The 23,152-nt window shown below is 40.2% G+C and overlaps 1 protein-coding gene across 3 annotated transcripts in view; it reads right to left on the bottom strand.

Moving 5' to 3' along the window:
- Positions 1-23,152, bottom strand: part of SZT2 (SZT2 subunit of KICSTOR complex) — a 98,062-nt gene that overhangs the window by 3,393 nt on the left and 71,517 nt on the right. For 2 of the 3 annotated variants that reach the window (XM_083359880.1, XM_083359882.1), the window contains exons 63-68: positions 22,795-22,888; positions 22,521-22,601; positions 21,416-21,490; positions 13,132-13,345; positions 11,723-11,906; positions 403-525 (exon numbers count right to left, since the gene is read on the bottom strand). In XM_083359880.1, coding sequence (XP_083216006.1) covers positions 403-525; positions 11,723-11,906; positions 13,132-13,345; positions 21,416-21,490; positions 22,521-22,601; positions 22,795-22,888 — 771 coding nt within the window. The remainder of the gene's footprint in view (positions 1-402; positions 526-11,722; positions 11,907-13,131; positions 13,346-21,415; positions 21,491-22,520; positions 22,602-22,794; positions 22,889-23,152) is intronic. The other variant, XM_083359881.1, reaches the window with a different exon arrangement.

Here is a 23,152-nt window from a genome sequence, read left to right as displayed (position 1 = left end):
TAGAGTAAGAAACCAATGCTACGTATGTCAGGACTACTTTTATTGCAGTTAGCGATAGCATTAGTATCTTGCAAGTCTGAATGTACTTTTCCCCTCCCTCATTTTACCTTTGGGTGAACTATGGAGAGACTTGTGTGAGGCATTTTTTAGTTTCTTGGCTTAGATACAACCCCTGCTTTTCTGACCATTGCTTAAGTAGCAGTTCTTTCTCCTGTCCTTCATGGCTATTTCCTGCGCCTTCCACATCTTATGGCCTTCCCCTGGATAGTCCTGGCCATCCATCCACTAACGTACTACAACTAAACTATGTCTCTGCTTGCCTTTTGTCTAACATGGTAAGCACCCCCCAGTCTTCTAAACTTGTCCAACTTGTTAGTCTTCCCTGCCTGCTTTTACTCTTACCGTAGCATGTGTCGGTCTGCCTCACTCTGGTCTTCAAAGGGCACAGCACTATGGCATACAAGCAGGGACACATCAAAATCATCATGATGACGCAACCCCTCTGAATCTTTGTAGGAACCAGCGCTGTGAGTAGAGAGAAGTGTGGGAATTCTTTCAGCAGAGGAAAGGAAACAGCTACAGTTTTTTCCATCACAATGTTTATTATTAATGGGCAGGCTACTATTGCAATAGACTGCTCAACTGAACTAAAAGCAGAAAGACAAGGAACTAATCCTCAATCTGACTGTTGGTATACCTTTAGTTCCACTCTAATTTTTCCTATAGATATAGGTGATATTTAATGTTTATAACATTACTGGTGTATTATTCAGCTTGAATTAAGTAAGACCAGTTCACCAAGTATGGAGTCACAGAGGAAAAGACTAATTGGAAAATCTTAAGTGAATGAGGACCCAGATTGTTGGGGGCAATTAAGCTGACTTTGTAATAATGCCGCTTGGGGGTGTGTGTGAAAGCCCTAATAAGCAGGCATATACATAGAATGAAGGCTACTGCTAAGCTTGTAAGCCACCCTGAGTCTTCGGAGAAGGGCGGGATATAAATGGAATTAAAATAAACAAAATAAATAAAAATCTAATGCAAAGGATAAATGAGGAGCGTTGGCCTCTGTTCTATTGCTACCCCTTGAAACCATCCAACTAGCAGGATAAACTTTGTGTTCTTGTGTAGTTGTATCTGCTATTGTGCATACATTAATCTTGGTTATAACACCCTTGAGTGCCAGAAGAGATGTGAGCATACTAATATGCTTTGTAAAAGATGACTGGCTTCCTTTCTTGACTCCATCCTGAATAATCAAAATTCTTAATCACGTATCATCATCATTAATACAAACATTAGCATTTCAAAAGGGTGCAAATCTTTGCTAGGCTTGTTCAGAAGCAGGATGATCTGAACTGCTGCAAAGCAAATTCAGGAATCATTTGTTAAGTATTAGGCAACAAAGGAATACAACTCTAAAGACAGGTGCTTGACTAACCTGTTAGAAATCAAAGTGACTGAACACTTGGAAAAGACTGACTGGTACTTTGAAGCAAGAGCCTAAAATGCAGGCAGCAAGAACTGGGCTTTACCCTGTGCCACAATTGCAGGGAGAGGCAGAAGGCCACTATTCTATTATAAAGAAAATGGATGAGACAGGTTTTAAACATAATAAAGCATCCTGTGCGTATTAGGTTCCAGTAGAAGCAATAAAAAGTCAACTAAAAGACAAAGGTAGGAAGAATGTGAGAGTGGCAAACAATAGAATAGGTGTCAGAATCCATTTATATCATATTCATAAATGGAATGTTTCAAACATTATTCCATGGATTCTGCCATCTCCCGAAGAGAAGAGGATAGATGTGTATTGAACCGGTATTAGGCATTTCAAAGGAAAGGAGAAGCCTTTTGAACTGGGGAAACAAAAGGGGGGGGCTAGCATCTGGCTTTTGTCACGGAAGACAGCAATAAACAAGAAGGGTCCTAAGTTCCTTTTTCCCACGAGATGGATGATACGAGAGAAAGGATGGGGGACTGACCAAATGGGGTTAAGGGGGGTTAAACCGGGAACTCTTTATAAGGGTTTACTTCGTGGAATAATATTAAGTCCTGTCTCTTTTCCTACAACCAAGCATGTCATAGTAAAGATTCTTTTTGGAATAGATTTGACTCCAAGAATTTTGTCTTCCTAAGACGTGGTTTGGGGTGGGTCCTGTAGGAAACCTGTCATATTTCCACCTTAGGCTCACATAAAATGGCGCAGGTCTGGCTCAGGGCAGAGATAAGTTTCATTTCTGTTCATAAGTTGTGTTTTACCAAAAATCAGATGACCTTGCTACGTGCAGACGGACACCCCCGTTGGAACACGTACAAGAAAGTAAGAAGAACAAAGACATTCCATACAGATATGTAGCTGATTTATAACCTTGAGATAATTGCTTAGTGCATGGCTGAGATGTAACCATTCGCAACCTTAAGATAACGGTTTTCATGGATAGCTGAACGCTTAGATAATTGTTTGTTGCTAATTGCTTGTTGCTTATGCGCTGCTGGTATCTCAATAAAAGAGAGCTTGGGACTTCGGTCTGGGCCCTCATCCCGAGAAAGCTGACACGTGTCTTCATTCATCGGCAAGTTCATGAGGAGCCCGCAGGGTGCGAAAAAACCCACAACTGGTGACCCCGACGTGATTCTGCGGAATACGTCTTCAGCCGTCCATCCTCATTCACCCGATGGTGGCCGTGCTCAACCTGGCTGTTCACTAGCAGCAGGTTCCCAGCAACAGGTTCCCAGCAACCCGGCTGCTTCAAGCAACGGGTTCCCAGCATCCCGACGTGATCTGCTGCGAGTGGATACGTCTCTGACGGTCTCCATACTCATCGCCTGGAATAGGCTGTGCACACGATCTCGCCTCGTGAAGAGGACGATCCATTCGTGAGTATGGGGAACAAATTTTCTAAGCAACAGGCAGCGCACCTGAAAGAGCTTGAGGAAATAGTCAGAACTTCTAATATTTTACTTAAAAGTAGTGGCAAACAATTACCAGCAGTTTCAAAAAAGGAGTTGATTGCTTTAATGGAATATATTTGGGAAAAGACTCCGGCTTATCCGGAAAAGGGCTCGTTGAAAACAGGGACTTGGAGAAAAATTGGAGAATGGCTCCACGAACCTCCTCGAGCACCTCCAAAAATGTTAACAGCCTGGCGAGTCTTAATGGAAAGTTTGTGGATTCACGAAAAGGGACTTAAAGAAGCCTTTTCCGTTTCTCCGGCTCCCCCTCCTTATGAGGAACCTATTCAGCCGCGAGAAACTCAGCAGGGCACCTCAGCTGCGGCTCCCAGTGCCCCTCAGGCTCAGCCAGAAGTAATTAACAATTGTCCTAAGAAGGAATGGTGGCAAATTCTGTTAGACAAGCCGCCTGATCAGGACAGCTAACATTGGGAGATTTGTCTTGCTATCCAGTAAACATCTAACCAGCTCTGGCAGCTGGAGGAACTGGAAGTCCATTGCACACATGATATTGACACCTTCACAATATGTAGTTTGGGAATCTGAGTATAAAAAAGAAATAGAGAAAAATTTTTTGCTGTATTACCACAAGGAATAAATAGGGATCAATTATTTGGCACGGGACAATTCATTACTAATGACCAACAGGCTCAAAGCCCAAGGGAGGCTTTTAATTTGATACAGGAAGGTTTTGCAAAGGTTTATCAAGGTCCCAATCAGGCTTATTCAGACTTTGTGGATAGACTGCAGGAAGAAATAACAAGGCAAATAGACAATGAATATGCCCGAAATGAACTCCTGTTAAAATCAAAGAATAGGAAGTAGTTGTTGTTGTAAAAAGAAAAATCAAAGAAATAAAATCAAGTTTTTTTTCTATCTTTTTCTTTTAATCTAGCTCTTTGGATTATTGTTTTGGCCTAAAACCCCAAATTGATATGTGTGTTTTGTTTTGTTTTATGTGTATGTATATATATATATGTATATATATGGACATTTGGAACATTAAGCTTGGACTTGGAATGGTGAGAAAAATGGGAGATGGTTAAAGGGCCCTATAGAAACCATGTTCGGTTGGAATCAACTCATGATTTTTCTCACCTCTCGTAGGACAAGCCATATGTCTATATAAATGTTGTTTTAATAGTATCTGTGTATATATGTCTGTCTGTGTTGTTCTGTGTTATTTCCAAGACTTGGAAGAGGGTCAAAATCCTCTCTGATAACACCAAACAAAAAGGCCTTATTTAATAATGTATGGTTTGTCTGGAGAAAGTATGAAATGGAATTTTTGTATGTGAAATTGTTTATGCAAGCAGTCAGAATGGAAGTGAATGAGTTAATTTGCTGATATGTAAATGTGAGTGTGTGTGAAAGGAACAGTAAACTGCAGATTTTATTGTTGTAAAAGCCATGGATGATGTGTGAGAGTAAATGCATGTAAAGGAGAGCAAACTATTTTTTTTTTTTAGTGGTGAGATTTTTGTAAAGTTTCTTTTACTCCCCCCCAACCCTGCTCTGTTACTTTAAGAGTGAGAAAAGGAGAGACAGCCAGAAGGAGGGGGGGGTGGCTGGTCCTTTTAACCATTTTTTTTTTCTCTGCTTAGAATTCCAGTCTGAGAAAGGGGGGTGGATGTGAAACTTAATGCCCACTCTTGCAGTTTCAGCTTGCAATTTTTTTTACTCGAAAGAGGAGAGATTAATTTTTGGACAATCTTTTTTTTTGGAAATTGAGTTTTAGTTAGACATATATATTCATCAACCAAAAGAAATTACTTTGAATTGTTTTGCTTAGATTTGTAAGTTTTAACCTACTTGATGGAAATTTGTTTCCATCTGATTGGAATAGGATTAAATTGGAATTTGACTATCTTTATATTAAAAGCAATATTAAAGTTTAATATAGGACTATTTCAGTAACTCAAAAAAAAAAAATCTTATTAAGTTTATTTATTTATTTTTGTAGAGTTGCTTTTTGTTGTTGTTTTTATTTTTATGTTTTTATGTCTGTGTGCAGGACACACTGATAGAAAATAATACCTAAGAGAAATTGAACAGTGTAAAAAGGACATTGAAAATTTTCCCTTTGATAAACATCCAAATATATCAGCCTTCCCCTTAAGGGAGGTGCCAAATGGGGTAGATGGGAACAATGTCCCAAGGATACATTTTGTCCAAGAGCCATTAAAGGCATCTGAAGTAAGGACATTTAAAAAAGAATTGAGAAATCTAATTGAGGACCCGCTGGGGGCTGCTGAACAGTTGGATAATTTATTAGGACCAAACATTTATACCTGGGATGAACTGACGGCTATTTTAAATTCTTTATCTTCGGCTGAAGAAAGACAATTAATTCCAACTGCAGCAGCAGCAATTTGGACTAGGGAACATCCAAATGGTGGGGTAGTGGATAACAATGATTTGGCTGGAAGACAAAATATGGAAGATATGAGAAATCTTATAATTAGAGGAATGAAAGAAGCAATACCAAAGGCTCAAAATATGACCAAGGCATTGCAGATAGAACAAGAGAAGGACGAATCCCCAGCTGCCTTTTTGCAAAGACTAAAAGATGGTATGCGTAAATATACAGGGATGGATCCAGATGATGATGCCAATGTACCACTGGTCAGAGTTCAATTTGTTACTAAATCCTGGCCTGATATAAATAAGAAGCTACAGAAATTGGATGATTGGACAGCCAAACCAATCAATGATTTATTGAAAGAGGCTCAGAAGTGTATGTTCAGAGGGATACAGAGAAAGTAAGGCAGAAAAGTAAGATGATGGTAGCAACAGGTACAGCAAGTGATAAGCAGGAAAAACCTCCTAGAAGAGAGTTTGGGAACAAGCAGAGTTCCTTTGAGACAAGATATAGGAGGGGTGAAAGGAACCAGTATGTTAATGAGAGCAGAGGAAGAGGATTTGGAGGATTTTGGAGTGGATTCATTTATCCCACACGCCCAAAGTTTCTGTTTTAACCAAAGAAGCACAATTGGCTCAATTGATTTTTAAAATTCGTCACCGAACAAAAGCCTTGATTGGGCTGGAGATAGACACTCTTTTTGTGCCTATGTCTTTGCGGATTTGGGAATCATTTTTTAAAACCTCGAGTGAATTGCAATTTTCCTTAGCTGATTGGCATGGCAAGGTTTCTTGCCACCCACCACCCGATTATCGTTTGCAAATTGTTCGCACTAAAATGGTCAATGGAGAACCAAGCAAACAACACCCCAGCGGTCAGCTCAAAAAGCTGAACTGGCTGCTTCAATTTTGGCTTGTCAAATTTTTTCCTTTCAACCTTTAAACCTTATTGTGGATAGCTTTTATGTTTATCACACAATTCAAGTGATTTATGGATCTTATTTATCCCCCTCCATTCAACCAGATTTGTTACAACTTTTTTTAACCTTACAAAATTTGCTTTTTGAACGCCAACATCCTATTTTTGTTGCTCACATTCGTAGTCATCAGCCTTTTCCAGGTTTTTTGCAAGAGGGAAACACTGTTGCAGATCAGGCTGCCTCCGGACCTTCAGCCTGTTCTTTGCAACCCCTCACCCCCTGGGAAAGTCATTCATATTTTCATCAAAATTCCAAAGCTTTGCAAAAGCAGTTTGGCATCACCGCTGCAGAAGCTATTGCAATTCGCCAGCAATGTCCAACCTGCAGCAAACAAGCCACCGCAATCCCTATGGGTGTCAATCCAAGGGGATTGGAGCCTTGCCAAATTTGGCAAATGGATGTCACACAATATGCACCATTTGCCCCATGGAAGTGTTTGCATGTTTCAATTGATACCTTTTCAGGATTCATCATGGCTACCCCCCAAAGGGGAGAAGCCACCAAACATGTCATTAATCATTGTATTCGGACCTTTGCAGTGCTGGGATGTCCAAAAGAACTCAAAACAGATTATGGCCCTGCTTATAGCAGTCAAGCCATGGCAGAATTTTGTCATCATTGGCAAATCACACACAAATTTGGAATTCCATATAATAGCCAAGGCCAAGCCTTGGTGGAAAGGGCTAACCAAACCTTGAAACATGCTTTAGATCGCTATAAAAATCAGAACGGGGGAAAACGAAACCCCAACCTCCCAGCAATGCAAGAAATTTTTAACCTTTGCCTCTACACTCTGAACTTTTCAAACTTGACTGGCCATTCCTTAACCACAGCTGCAGAGCAGCATTTTTCTTCTTCTTCTTCAGATCTCCCTAAGCCACAGGTTTGGTACCGACAACTTCCAGACCTAACTTCTTGCCAACTTCTCACCTGGGGCAGAGGCTATGCTGCAGTCCAACTGCCAGACAAAGTGCTGTGGATCCCTGGTCGTCATGTTCGCCCATATCATGCCTCCACAAAAACAACTACGGACCCCGCTAAAGACGACAGCATGGTTTGTGACTTTTTTCAGCTTTTTTCTAACACCACTGACTGATGCCACTAAGACACAATTCCATCTGAAAGCTTACCCCAGTTGCCGTCTACTCAGCTTGCAGCATTTCATTGTGCCTCCACTTCACCAGCTATCCCATCCCGTTCTTTACAATGGCTCACACCTTTGACATTGGTTCCAGTCAAAAATGACTCTTTTCACACTGTTTTTATTCAAGACTCAGTGCTAACCTTGATTCTTTTTCCACCCATGATCAATCAAACCGCCAACTATTGGTGTTTTGGCTATGACATCGTTGATCATTTTGAACATTATTGGATAGGGGTTCGAGTCATTTGGCAGCCACATCCTCGCCCCTCTCGATCCCCACACCATGGAGTGATACTTGGCCCTACCTTTGTTTATGGACATACTGGAGATATTGTTTATTTTCATTGTTCAGATCACTCTCAACCTTATTGCCCCATCATATGGACCCAGAAGGAACAACCTGTTGTCAACAACGAGTCTATGGTCATTTATCATCATCATCCATGTCGAGTTTTGCTTCAACTTATTGTTAGCCCCAGGACCACTGGCTTCTATTATTGTCAAGGTTTCAGTAGAGGACGCCAATTTAAAGACTGGGTAGAACTTGCTTCCATTGATAACTTTGCTAAACCTCCCCTCTCCCAGGACTTGTTTGTTTACACGCATCGTTATAAGACCAAGGCAAGACAGATGAACATGTATAAAGTTTTGTCCCGGCGTCAACGTTCCACTGATACTCAGACTGAGGGACAATGTGAACTCTGTATGGTTACCACCAAGCTAGGTACAACAATAACCAAACCATTTATATTATGCAAAATCGATTGGCCCTGGACTATCTCTTAGCTAAAGAAGGGGGGGTATGTGGAAAATTTAATCTTACAAATTGTTGTATTGAAATTGATGACAGTGGGAAAGTGATTCAGGAGATCACAGATAGAATGGTTAAAGTAGCTCATGTTCCTGTTCAAACATGGAATGGTTTTAACTTTCAGGAATTATTTGGCTCCTGGTTTCCCAAATTACCTGGTTTGCAAGCTATCGTAGCTTTAATTAGTATGATTGCTTTAGGATGTATTATTTTGCCTTGTATTTTACCTATTTTTGTTAGAACTATCTCTAATAGCATTTCATTTATAGCAGAGCAACGTGCCATCAAGCATGTAAATGCCTTGTGGGAAAGAAAATATCAGTTATTGCCTCAAGAAGACCTTGAGTCAAATACAACGGACCGCGCCATTGAAAAGGCCTCCTTCGTATTAGACACAGATGGCGAGGAGGGCCGAATGAAAGCCTTATGCTTATCACCGGAATGCACCACATCTCTGTCCTACTGAGCCCTTTGGGTCAAAAAACAAAAAGGGAGGAGATGTAGGAAACCTGTCATATTTCCACCTTAGGCTCACATAAAATGGCGCAGGTCTGGCTCAGGGCAGAGATAAGTTTCATTTCTGTTCATAAGTTGTGTTTTACCAAAAATCAGATGACCTTGCTACGTGCAGACGGACACCCCCGTTGGAACACGTACAAGAAAGTAAGAAGAACAAAGACATTCCATACAGATATGTAGCTGATTTATAACCTTGAGATAATTGCTTAGTGCATGGCTGAGATGTAACCATTCGCAACCTTAAGATAACGGTTTTCATGGATAGCTGAACGCTTAGATAATTGTTTGTTGCTAATTGCTTGTTGCTTATGCGCTGCTGGTATCTCAATAAAAGAGAGCTTGGGACTTCGGTCTGGGCCCTCATCCCGAGAAAGCTCAGACACGTGTCTTCATTCATCGGCAAGTTCATGAGGAGCCCGCAGGGTGCGAAAAAACCCACAGGGTCCTGACAATAGGATAGGATAGGATAGGATAGGATAGGATAGGATAGGATAGGATAGGATAGGATAGGATAGGATAGGATAGGATAGGAGCTGGAAGGGACCTTGGAGTCTTCTAGTCCAGCCCCCGGCTCAAGAAGGAGAACCTATACCATCTCAGACAGGTGAATGTCTAGTCTCTTTTTAATAGTTGGAAGCAATCTAAAAATCATGCTGTTCTCATGAAATTTTCAAAAGGATCAGAGATTATTAGTTTAGAAAAGGAAACATGTTTTCTCTTTCTCTCTTCAGATATTTGCAATAGTAAAGAGAACGACAGGTTAAGTTTTTATTATTTCAGACTCATTTTACATATCAAATGTAAAATGTAAGGACCAGGATTAAAGCGACCTAAATAAATTAACATCAATTTTTATTTTACAAAAATAAAGGTTCTGTTGCTGAAATTATGAAGGGTGAAATAAGTAAGATAAGGTGTGTACCTTGTAGCATATACCGTATTTTTCGGACCATAAGACGCACTTTTTTCCCCCCAAAGTGGGAAGGTGATCCGTATGGCCAGCCCCAACCTCCGCAAGTGAAAGCAAGGGAGATTGCAATTGGCTCCTGCAATCTCCCTGCGGCTCGGCTTTCTCTTGCAGAAGGCAGGCTGAAACGGAGCAAGGAATGCGAATCGGCCAATCTCGCGCTCCTACGATCTCCTTCGCTCGGTTTCAGCTTCTCTTGCTACAAGAGAAAGCAGGCTGAAACAAAGCTCGTTTCAGCCTGCTTTCTCTTGTAGCAAGAGAAACTGAAACCGAGCGAAGGAGAATGCAGGAGCGCGAGATCGGCCGATTCGCATTCCTTGCTCCGTTTCAGCCTGCCTTCTGCAAGAGAAAGCTGAGCCGCAGGGCTGCCTCCGTAGGTACTGCTCTAACGCGGAGAGGGAAGGACAAAGAGGGAGGGAAGGAAGAAAGAAGGAAGGAAGGAAAGAAGGAAGGGACAATGGGAGAGGGAGGGAGAGAGAGAGAGAGAGGAAGAGAAAAATAGAGAGAAAGAGGGAGAGAGAGAAGGAGAAAGAAAGAGGGAGGGAAACAGGAAGAGGGAGAAATAGAGGGAAAGAGAAAAATAGAGAGGGAGAGAAAGAGGGAGAGAGAGAAGCAGAAAGAAAGGGAGGGAAATAGAGGGAGAGAGAGAAAGAGGGAGAGGGAAAGAGGGAGAGAAAGAAAGGGAGAGAGAGAGACAAGGAGAAAGAAAGAGGGAGGGAAATAGAGGAAGAGGGAGAAATAGAGGGAAAGAAAAATAGAGAGGGAGAAGGAGAAAGAAAGGGAGGGAAACGGAGAGAGAGAAAGAGGGAGAAATAGGGAAAGAGAAAAATAGGGAAAGAAGGAAAGGGAGAGAGAGAAAGAAGGAGAGGAGAAAGAAAGAGGGAGGGGGAGAGAGGGAGAGAAAGAGAAGGAGAGAGAGAAATTAAATTAGTAACATGATTGTTAAGTGAATCTGGTTTCCCCACTAACTTTGCTTGTCAGAAGGTTGCAAAAGGTGATCACATGACCCTGGAACAATGTGACCATCATAAATATGAATCGATTGCCAAGCATCCGAATGTAAATCACATGACCCTGGGGATGCTGCAACGGTCATAAGTGTGAAAAATGGTCATAAGTCACTTTTTTCAGTGCTGTAACTTTGAACGGTCACTAAGTGAATCATTGTAAGTCGAGGACTACCTGTACTTTATCATTTTTTTCCTTTTTTAGGGGGGGTGTCAAGTTTTTGACACATTGCTGGGTGACATTGCCTTGTCCTAAAAGTGGTACAATGGATGAAAAGGTTGAAAAGCCCTGTTTTAGTATACTGGTACTATTTGGTTCAGAATATTTTTTTTCTTGTTTTCCTGCTCTAAAAACTGGGTGCGTCTTATGGTCAGGTGCGTCTTATGGTCCGAAAAATACGGTAATCTCTCAAAAAACGTGGACATGTCTTTCCCAAACCTCTAGAAGTTGTTTTGAAGTGTCATAAAGTTGCCATTACTTGCCAATAGAGTTTCTAACAGTAACTATATTAAGTTTTCATTTAAATATAAATGAAATCCAATTCCATTTTGGTTTTGGCCCCACCTACTACTTTTGTAAATGTGATTCTAGCATAACACTTAGAAATTAAGTGTGTCTTTTTTGGGGGGCCTACAAAAAATTGTGCACTCCTGAATATATTTACACACATACAGAACCAGTTTTACTTTGTTTTTAAATAAATAGCACTTTAAAATTATGATACGTTCATATTGTCTCAAATATGTATTTTGCACCTAGTCAATTAGTTCCAAGAAAACCAAAGAATCTACATTGTAAGTCACAGGCATGGCTTGCATTATTTTAGTCGTACTAGGTGACTAATAAATGTAAAGATAAATGGCGTTTTACATGACTGCACTGGAAAATTCACTGACCCAAACATTGCACGTGGAATTCTGGAAGCAAATAAGTGATGGCAACTTTTACCAAATCCTTAGAAGTGCGTTAGACTCACATACCTGTTCCAAATGGAGACCAGGGCATATTCATTTTGCTCAGAGCCAGGAGTCCCTTTCTTGTTCTCATTGCTAGTTCCTGGCCGGGCCATGCGCAGGGGTTTCATATGGTAGGTGCTGGCATGATCAGTTATATAATTATACAGCTGATGGGCTGTGATAGTATTGGTAGGCAAAGCTAGTGTACCTGTTGGAGAAGAGACAAGAGACGGTGGATTGTTTATCAGCATGAAACAAAACTAAAATATTCTTCTCCATCAGGGTGGGAAGGAATACATGAGAATGAAAGGCTTCTTTAATCTAAATAATTCTACCCAACGCAGTGAAGCTCTTTTGCTTTATATTTTTTGCTATGTCTGATAGAGCCGTGGTGGCACAGTGGTTAGAAAGCAGTATTACAGGCTTATTCTGCCAACTGCCAGCAGTTCGATTCTCGATTCAAGGTTGACTCAGCCTTCCATCCTTCTGAGGTCAGTAAAATGAGGACCCAGATTGCTGGAGACAATATGCTGACTCTGTAAACTGCTTAGAGAGGGTTGTAGAGCACTGTGAAGCAGTTTATGAGTCTAAGTGCTATTGCTATGTCATCCTCATCATTTACTCACTTGCTTTTTCTCTGTTCTTTAATTAGCTGTGACAACAACCCCGTTGGTCCTATTGCTTGTTTTTTTAGCTATCTTTTGTAGGGCTTTGTAAGAGAATACCTCCCAGATTTCTTGTACCACCTAAATTTTATATAAACTCATGTTTTATTTAAAAAAATAATTCAATATTTTATTTAAAAAAATAATTTGATGGAAAACTAGCATGCTGCAAAGAAATCATTCTCCAACATAATTCTGAAGTGTTAACCCATTAGACTGACTTATAAAATAGTCGGACGGCAACCTAGTTTTGTTTAGGAAGTGTTCTACTTGCCAAGAAAAAGCAAAATTAGGTTAGGAGTTGTTGGAAATATCCTGGAAGATTAAAATGATAAAGGAGAAAGCAACCTCAATTTAATTGCTTTCTGGTTAAAAAGTATTTTGTGACTGACCAAGTATTGGTCTTTTAATACAAATGAGACATGATGCTACAAGATACAAGGGCAATTATAAATGTTTTGTTTTGGTGTAGTCCTGTTTATCCATCTATATGATGTATTGATTTATGTAGAATTACTGTAGTAGCTACCTAGAAATGAAACTCAAAATAAAACTTGAATTGTTCCTTATCCATTTGTAAGTGGTCCTTAGACATTTTGCTAAAGTCAGTGCATCACAAAACATAAATGGCAATAAAAACACTGATAGTGCCCTTGTGATATTCCACCCACTTTCCTTGCACTGTAGACCTGCATAGTGACATAGAACTATTCAGATGGGCCTGTTCCTTCTGAAAGATCTCCCCAAATTCTCTGCTGAAATCCTCACCCTGAAAAATGTGATTGCGTCCAAACTTGGGGATGTCAGGATGCTGGGTGATGAAGTCTTCCAGGAAGCTTGTGAGGTGATAACCTTGCCGTAATGCCATGTGAGACCCAAGCAGGTACTGGTGCACAATACGCAGGTGAAAATCATAACTGAACGAATGTACGTGCATGAGATCACGTACTTTGTCACACTCCTCTGTGAAGAGCATGGAAAGCTGAGGAGAGAGCAATTGAGAGTGAGAGCCTAGCAAAAATAGCATATCACCATATGGTTTGGGTGCAATGGATCCAAACAGTACTGAGAAAGGGATAATGATGGAAGATATCTGACTGAATACTCATTTCATTACCAAGCTAAGCAACCTATAATCATTGCAGAAATGTGTTTTGAACAGAAAGTTGTTTGGCCAATAGTCCTAGTATACTGACATCTGGGGGTGAAAAGCTAAGTAAGCTTGTGTGCTTTTGCTCATCTACCAATAGAAACTTCTGTGATTTATCCAGCCAGTAATCTACCCTGGCTCATAAATTGCCCATTTTGCAAAAGCAGCATAGACAAATTAGGCTGGGAAAAATATCTACAATGTAAGTAGAAATTCTCAAAACAATAATCATAAAGGATACATGCTGGAGGAAATGTTGAATTGTACAGAATAAGTCTATTCTAATTTTTGCTTGAGGAGAATTAGGCAAGATATTGTACTTACTAGACCTGGAAAAATTCTGGTACAGGTCATATTCCATATCATGAGAATGCACCAAGAAAGCGTTAAAACCGAAAGGCCTCTTATTGATGTATAGGCTGCTCCATAAGAAAGAAGGACTGTGACTTTTAAGTTACCGTATTTTTCGGCCCATAAGACACACTTTCCCCCCCCAAAAGTGTGGGGGGGGAAACAAGGGTGCGTCTTATAGTCCGAAGGTGATCCGTATGGCCAGCCCCAACCTCCGCAAGTGGAAAGCAAGGGAGATTGCCAGGAGCACGAATCGGCACGTGCTGAGAAACGCCGATCTCACGCTCCTGCACTCTCCCTTGCTCGGTTTCAGCTTCCCTTGATACAAGAGAAAGCAGGCTGAAACGGAGTGAGGGAGATTGCCAGGAATGCGAATCGGCTGATCTCGCGCTGCTGCAATCTCCCTCGTTTCAGCCTGCTTTCTCTTGTAGCAAGGGAAGCTGAAACCGAGCGAGGGAGTTTGCAGGAGCGCGAGATTGGCTGATTCGCATTTCTGGCAATCTCCCTCACTCCGTTTCAGCTTGCTTTCTGCAAGAGAAAGCCGGGCTGCAGGGCCGCCTCCGCGGGTACTGCTCTAATGCAGAGGGAAGGACAAAGAGGGAGGGAGGGAAGGAAGGAAGGAAGGAAGGAAGGAAGGAAGGAAGGAAGGGACAATGGGAGAGGGAGGGAGAGAAAGAGAGAGAGAGAAAGAGAGGGAGAGGGAGAGAGAGAGAAGGAGAATTTTTTTTCTTGTTTGCCTGCTCTAAAAACTGGGTGCGTCTTATGGTCAGGTGCGTCTTATGGTCCGAAAAATACGGTAATACTAACTAATATACCAGAAGGAACATTTTAACTAGTCACAGCAGTGGTTGAAGCCACTGAAGGTTTAAACTGTCAAACATAATAAAGTAAATGTATGGGGATCTAGTCTTTTCTCAAATGAGCATATAGCAAAATTTATATTAGGTTGAGAGAAAAAGCATGTTGGGAGTTGCTGGCTTGGTTTAATTCAGTAGGAAAATATTAAGAGCAGTAGATAGCTGTTCGGAAAACAGAAATGATCTGAGGGATCTGCCTTTTCTCAGAATGAAAGAATTGTGAATAGAGAAGGTTGTGAACAGATTCAACTAATAAGTGCAGTTTCCCCAAATGCAAATTGACATTTGCGTTTCACAAAATGCAAGTGGTGTCATTACCTATTTTAAAAATCACAGTTTGCTACTTAAAACCTTTATAGTGCAGTTTCTTTTTTAAAGAGGATCGAGCTTTGAATTTTTGACTGGAAGGATAATTTTGAAATTAGACAGGTAGAAGACAGCAGCTCCTAAATGCTCAGACAATGTGTGCCTTTAAGTAACTTTTCACATACGTCTGTTCATTATTGTGGTTCCCAATCCCAACTCCTACAATTAATGTTAATGTCCCATGAGTGCCATTCCTCCTCTTCTTCCTCCTCTATTCCAAATTTACTACTGAAAGGAAGAAAAAATATTGCAACATGGATCTGATAAAAATATTTACTAGATTATTTAGTTTTATACTTATTTGGTTTCTTCCATATCCCAGAAATTGGTTATATTTAGTTTCAAATTAAAGAATGTCAGTTTTTGACTGGCAATTAATGAGCAGATTCAAAGATGGAAAGCTTTACCTGGGAACGGCAAAGTCCCTCTACATGTTATTGGGCCAATTCCTTAATCACTGGCTATGGTGGTTGAGATTTATGAAATTGGAATTCAACAAGAACTGGAGAATCCAAGTTCCATCCATCAATACAAAGAAGTTGCAAAAATATATTTTCACATTTTGATACCCTATGCCAGTGATGGCGAACCTTTTAGAGACCGAGTGCCCAAACTGCAACCCAAAGCCCACTTATTTATTGCTGGGTGCCATGTGGGCGTGGGCCACTGGGTGGGCGTGGCTGTGGTGGTCATGGCAGACTGGGTGGGTGTGACCAAGGTGGGTGTGGTCACCTCGATGTTGCTCGTGGGGAGGGACACCTGTGGGGGCCGGGCAGGGGGTCTCTGGCAGGTGGGGCAGTGGGCAGGAGGCTTGTCCTGCAGGGTGAGGCGAGGCGAGGCAGGGCAGGGGTGCCATTGCTGTGGGGCAAGGCGAGGCAAGGGCAGCTGCTGCCTGACACCATCGGTCCCCGCACACAGAGGCCAGTGAGTGTATGGGGGCCGATGGTGTCCATAGCAGCCACATCCTGCCGGCTCCTTGACCAGCGCACTCTGGGGCTCTGTAGCCCACCACCAGCAGTTCAGACAAGCCACCTCTGAGCTGGACAGCTGGCCGACAGCTGAGGAAGCGATGCAGTGGGTCGTGCCTGGGAAAAGGAGAGCATGCGAGGCCAGGAGGGACAGGATGGGGGGGAGGAAAACCAGCCATGGTGGGATGCATCTGGCCACGTGGGACCTTGGACGGCTGGTTGAAGAGGGATGGCTACCATCTCCAGGGCATGGCATGCATACCCACAAAGAGGGCTCTAAGTGACACCTCTGGCACGTGTGCCACAGGTTCACCACCACTGCCCTATGCAGTGGGTACACAATATAAAGGTTAATTATTTTCTGGATCTAAAGGAAGAAATGTCACTAAGTGAGATCAATATTCTGTGCTCACACTATTCTGGCAGACCAACTTTCCCAGTGTAGTAAGAGACCCTATACAACCAGGGGTAGACATGACCAAGCAAAGAACCAACCCGAAGGAAGAGTCTCATCCTATACAACTTAGTCCACAACTGCACCTAATAAGATAATAAGAGGTGGTCTATAACTCTGCACTCCGCAGATCGCTGGTGCAGAATTTTTTCAGCAACAACCACAGCATAATATAGGAACCAACATGCAACTGAGATGCAGTCCATTCTGGAAATCAAAGCTAAGGACTACTGAACAGATTGTCAGCATAACATAATAGGAGAAAAAAACAACAACTACATTTATAAAAATTAGAGAAAGCCTGCAGCATCAAATCAATTTTTTTTGCCTGCTTAATGGTGGAGAGGTGAGGCCTTCCAATACCATAGAACGATCAGGCCTGACAGAATGTAGAGAACAGGAATTAAAAATAGAGACATATGGGAGGATGCTCCCTCAAGCTCTGCTATGTTTTTTCATTCTGGGGTGGGGGTGGGGAGTATTCCTGGGAGGGAGAGCAAAGAGTGCCAGGAGTATATAATCCCAGCTGGGTTAAAGTCTGCAAATCATCCCAGTTACCCAGCTAAAGCAGCTACTAATATGCAATAGCAATATAGGAAACTGCTGGAGGTGGATGTGCATTTTAGTGATAATGGCAAAGGCATAATTTCATAACTGTGTGAGAGAAGGCATTTTATCATAAAACAATGTGGATGGATAACCTAAAAGGATTAATGATATAGTGCTGGATGACAGACCTCTCAGGTTGGATGGTGCTTTACATGGAGCAGAGGTTCACCAATTAAGCAACCAGAAAACCGCAAAATAACTATCACGTTGTTTATGATGTGGCTATACTGAAGCCTTCCAAATATCTACCTGCTGATGTTGCCATACAGGAAATCAAAAGCTGAAAAGAGAATTACAGTAGGAACATGGAAGGTAAGAAGAATGAACAATGAAAAAATAAAACGAATGGATTAACATTAACATCTTAGACACCAGTGAGTAGAAATGGATTGGAATTTGACTCTTTCAGTCAAACAATCATACTATTTGCTACTCAATACACAAAAACAAGGAAAGAGAGCACTGATTTCATTGTCAGAAAGGTTATAGCAACAAGAGTTGATGGATACAATGCAGATAATGATGAAATAATATAAGTGAGACTTTTGCAGAAAACTCTTTTATATGACAATTATCCAAATTTATGCCCTAAATCACTGATACAGAAGAAAAAGGTTTTATGGTCAGGTTCAATAAAAATCAACAAAACGTGAAAGCAAGATGTGCCCCTTTTGATTGCAAGAAGTAAGGAAGAAAATATATTTGGACTGTGTGGCCTAGGGAGCCAAAATGAAACAGAAAAAGGACTTATTCATTGATAAACAAAACAATGAAGACGGTTTGTACAGAAATCAATTCACTCTATTATTATACAAAAAGGTGGAAGAGCTCAGAAACAACAGTCAAGGTATGGCTAAGGGTTGACTGCAGAACAAATCACAAAGGGACTAGTAACCCAGAAAACAGAAGGAAAATTAGAAGAAACGGATCCAAAGATGGAGAATCTAAAGGAAGGAATTAACAGACAGATACAGACAAATGAAAAATTAGAAGATGCAATGATAACACTGGAAATGGAAATGATATCTTACTTGTCAAGATCTCAAACCACATTTGAGGATAAGGAAGGAGAGATGATCGAACAGATGATAAAGCTGTTAGAAGAAATGCTATTGACAAACAAGAAATGAAAAGAAAAACTGAAGGAGAAGGATGGAGGCTGTTTAATGAATATAAATGGGTTAAGTGTTATTCCAAAAATACTTCAATGAAATTCTCTTCCTCATTCCAAACAATATATACAAAAACAGAGGAAGAATTATTTGATGATTCAAATGCACTGACTTGGAAAGTTATTAGGCAAAGGAAGAAAGCTAGAGTAAGACTGAAGAAAATACAGGTTTTGACTTATTAGATAGGATATTATACTATTAAACAGATGTTTGAATATAGTTAAGAAAATAGATAACTTAGAAATGAAAGCAGTATTATAATTAGAAGGGTAGGATTTGTAACTAGAATATTATACTTCATTATGAGATGGGAAATAGGGACATTTTAAAAGGGTTTGAATAAGGGGAGCTTTTGGTTACTCAAATATAATTTATTATGAGAAAATTACAAGCGATAGAGATATTTTGAACATTGATGGGAAATTTAAAAAATTTAAAAATGGGAAAAACAGGATATTGATTGAACAAATGGATTTTAAGTGCCAATACGAGATATGTTCTGGCTAGAAAAGATATTATAAACTGACACTATCAATATTATGTATAATACCAGAAAAAAGTGATGAAGGTGTCTATATTTAATTATATATGTATTAACAGTAACAAGAATTGTATTTGCCCAGTGTGGAAAAATGCATACCACCAGAAGAAGAGAGGACCAAGGAAGCAGTGGATGTTGTAGTAGACTGAGAAGGTTAATACGTACCACTGAATTACCAATGGACCCAGACAACATGTTGTTAATTAAGTACTCATGATTGTAAAAATAGAAAATTAATAAAATATTTATTAAAAAAGGAGACAAACTGAAGCCAAGACAGACAAATTCCAAGAAGGAACTTTCAGAATTTAAGAGATCTGTCAAAAGATACAAAAAGCATTACAATGACATCTATAAAGACACCGAACAATGGAAACAGACATGGAACCAAGATAGTCCTCCTAAAGATCTCCAAAATTAGGATGAGATTCTAACCTTGAACTGGTCTACTAAAGGATGCCAATGGACAGATAGCAATTACTCAAAAAAGATCAAACAAAGATGGAAGGTATATTTTTACACACTCCCTCCACTGTACAGTAGAGGTGTCAACAGCTAAGTTACCTTAGAATATATTCCTATTTTACAAGAGTCCCTACTACTAGAAGATTAACTTAGATCAAAACTCCAGTCATAGCTAAGTCAGAAAACTGTGGGAACTATGGAAAATCTACAGAAAAAGGGCAGGCAACAGAAAAAGAATCAGTAAATGTTCTAACAGGACAATGCGGAATCTGGAGAATGACACACTGACATATAGTAGAAAAAGTCAATATACACACTGATAGCAAAGAAAGAAAGCAGAATGGGCAAAGTATCACACAATATCCAAAGTTTCACAGGCCAACAAAATATGATCATCCAATGTAAATTAAAGTCATATATGCGAATGTAGATGCCAGAGATTCAAGATGGCTTTAGAAAACATTGATGAACAAAAAATATGATTGCTAATAATTGTGTAAACTGAGAATATAAAAAAAAATCAGAATGTGCTTCATTGAATATAGACTTGTGCTTATCCCTTTCAAGCTACAGGATATGCTTAGGAAAGTGAGAATCCTGGAACTTCTCATTGTCCTCTTATGACACCTGTACATAGGTTAGGAACCCAAAGACTGAATGAAGAATGGTGAAACAGAAAAAGATTGGCAAAGGAGTGAGAAAAGGCTGTATACTCACTCTTTATTTATTCAACCTAAAGCTGAATATATAATGAGGGAGACTGGACTGAAAGAAGACAAATATGCTTTTAAAATTTCAGTGAAAAACATTAATACCCTGTGCTATGCAAATTACATTATTCTGGTAGCTGAAAATGCAAATAACCTGAAAGCTTTAGTAATAAAAGTCAAGTAGCACTTTAAAAAATAGAACCAATATTGAATATACAGCACAAAAGAACAAACTAAGGATTCCAGGTATAGCAAAGAGTTTTAGAACTAACAAGAGCGTGCACAGAAAAAGAGGAGACTGAGAGTAGTCAAGTTTACGCAGCAACCACACAGATACACTGAGGTGTGTAAAAAAGGTTTACTTGTGGAATAATACAATAGCACAGTCCCACTTAAAACAGTCCAGGTCATACACGAGTAGAGATGATAGCAAATAACAATAGTCCAAGGAGTATCCAATTCAGAGTCTTCTTACCAGTCCGTAAGTCAAAACACAGTTCTTCAGGTTTAGCAAATAGTAGCAAACCCACAAACCACAATAATCAGCAAGTAACAGAAAACGTTACAGAGAGAATCACAGAGAGAAGCTATGTCTCTAGCTCCCTCTTATGGCCGTTGGAAAAACAGCGTTGGCCAATCATCACATTTAAAGTGATACAATACAGTTTCTATTACAACACCACAATCATAGTTTATATATATTGCCAACCCAACCAGTTAGTCCATAGTAATCTACCTAACAAGAACTGACAATAAAGATACTGAATTGTGGTTAGCTTCTGCCTTTTAGGACCGAATATCAACAAATAGCAAAAGGCTATTTGGAAATGATACAGATGCAGTGATCTATCTACATGTTCAAAGAACAGAGATATGCAGGGAATGTTTTCCCTGTGATACTCTAAGGGTGTGGAAGTTGGGCTTTGAAGAAGCAGGATAGAAAGAATATTATTGCTTTTGAGCTTTGACATTGGAGAAGACCTTTGACAATAAAATAGTCAAGAAAACCATACAATGGATCACAGAACAATCTGAGCTATCATATTTTGGTCACATTATATAACTTTGTTGTCTGGAGAAATCTATAATTCTGGAAAGGCTGGAAGGAAAGACAAGAAAAAGACAACCAGCAGCAAGGTGGATGGTCCTAATTACATCAGTAATAGGTGCACCGTTGGGAGGCCCAAAGGACTAGGTTGCAGAGAGCCCCAGAGAAGGCTCACCTATGTGGCCAATAAGACTTGCCACTCACAAGATAATATATAATCAATCAATCAGTCAATGGAGAGTGGTCACAAGAGCACAAAATCAAAAAAACAGGCAGCCTACAAGGTTCAAGCTGCCTCCTGTGTATATATTTTGATGACAATTTCTACATCCCCTGAGTTTTACCTGTTAGGCAGTATTACCTGTGAGTTGACAGTTTGTCCCATGGGGATTCGTGAGCATTCCAGTGCATATTGTTTCACACAAAAATAGCATCCCTAAGAGGAGCAAAAGATAAAATATCAACTTTCATTTGTCCATAACAGCCATATGTTGCAGTTACCTTTGTTAACTATCCCACTCTGAAAACTATGCTTGGATTTTATCCTATTTACTTCTTGTAATATTATATCATTTATTTAGAAACTGTGAGGCGGAGACACAGAGTGTGTGTGTAAAATTTATAAAAAGGGAAATCATATTTTCAAATATGTCCAAATTCCAAAGGGAATTTGTATTCAACAACAAAAAAGATGTGTAGCTATATGCCATATAAACATTAAGGAAGTGAAAAAAGTGAAGTGGCATAAAAGCATCTAAAACTAAGTAAATCAAAATAAATATTATTCCTTATATTAGCTAATTCATATTGTCTCCATCTAAGATGGTTTTCTCAACTCTATTTTTCCCTCTACTGTATAGTTCAACTGCTGGATATGGCCCCACAGAATTCCAAAACTTGTCACAAAAGATAGTGTTTAATCTGATATCAAGGAAAAATGATTGAATATATAACTGAAGGCATCATAACAACTATATTTGATTTTAATTACATTTGAATATAAATTTAAATGAAAAAAAATTAAGATTAGTTTGTCCCAGATTCAAACCATGTTTTTAGCATGCCAACCCAAAGAAATACTCAACTGAAACATGGCCCTCAGCCTAGGAAGTTTCCATCCTCACCCCCCGCACACACACACACACACACACACACACACACACAAAACAATGCCAGCAATTCTAATGCACACCATCTCACAATAATTGGCCATGCCCTTAGTTTCCCCATTGTACTTGCAATTCATCTTGAGCAGACATGTTAAACTCACGATGTCACATGACATTGCACAATGTATCGGGACAGTTTTGCCATTGCTGGCAGTGGGGTGGGCATGGTTTCCGGATGACGCATCTGGCAGTTTGACACCCCTGATCTTGAGAATGTGCTGACCTAGGAACCTTGACTGTTGTTCTACCTCTTTAAGCCATATGGTCTGATCATGGCAAAAGGCAATTTCCACTCACCTGGAAAGCCAATTCCATTAGTACAATTCCCCCAGGCAAAGCTCGTTGCAAATGGTATGTTGTGACAGGAGGGTTTGTGGTCTAGAAAATCAATACATTTTTTTTCAGGATTACGGTTCCAAGATGGTTAGATGATACCTAGAAAATATGCTTCGCCGGCTAGGAAACATGAGGTTCAATCTCTCTGTTAAATGGCCCATCCTCCCTCCAGCTATGATGAAGCAACAATGCCAACAGCTCTTGCTAGCACCCTGCCCATATTTAGCTTTCTTACCTTTGGACTCCCATCCGCTTTTGGCCTGGAGTATGAGAAGGACCCCCTTGTCTCACTGGCCATTGAGGCCAGAGCTCTAATCCGGCTGGTGCTGCTGGAAATCCAGAGTAAATACAGAAAGGAGTTCAAAAACCTACCAGGTTAACCTCTCTGTTTGGACTCAATAGATTGTAAGCAAACTTAAAATCTCGCATGTCTCCTTTTGACAAGTTTTTCCACTTGATAATTTTTCAGCCACATTTTGCAGGAAGTTCTTTCCCAAACAAAGCATGTCTCTGCCAGATGCTTTGCTGAAACCCAGAACACAAACAAAAAAAACCCTCTTCCCACCTCACTTGTGTTCTGTACCAGCCTGCTA

This window comes from Vipera ursinii (genome assembly GCF_947247035.1).
Source record: "Vipera ursinii genome assembly, chromosome: 3".
Classification (NCBI taxonomy): domain Eukaryota; kingdom Metazoa; phylum Chordata; class Lepidosauria; order Squamata; family Viperidae; genus Vipera; species Vipera ursinii.
The sequence above is the reverse complement of the archived record's forward strand: the minus strand, read 5'-3'. Positions and strand labels throughout refer to the sequence as shown.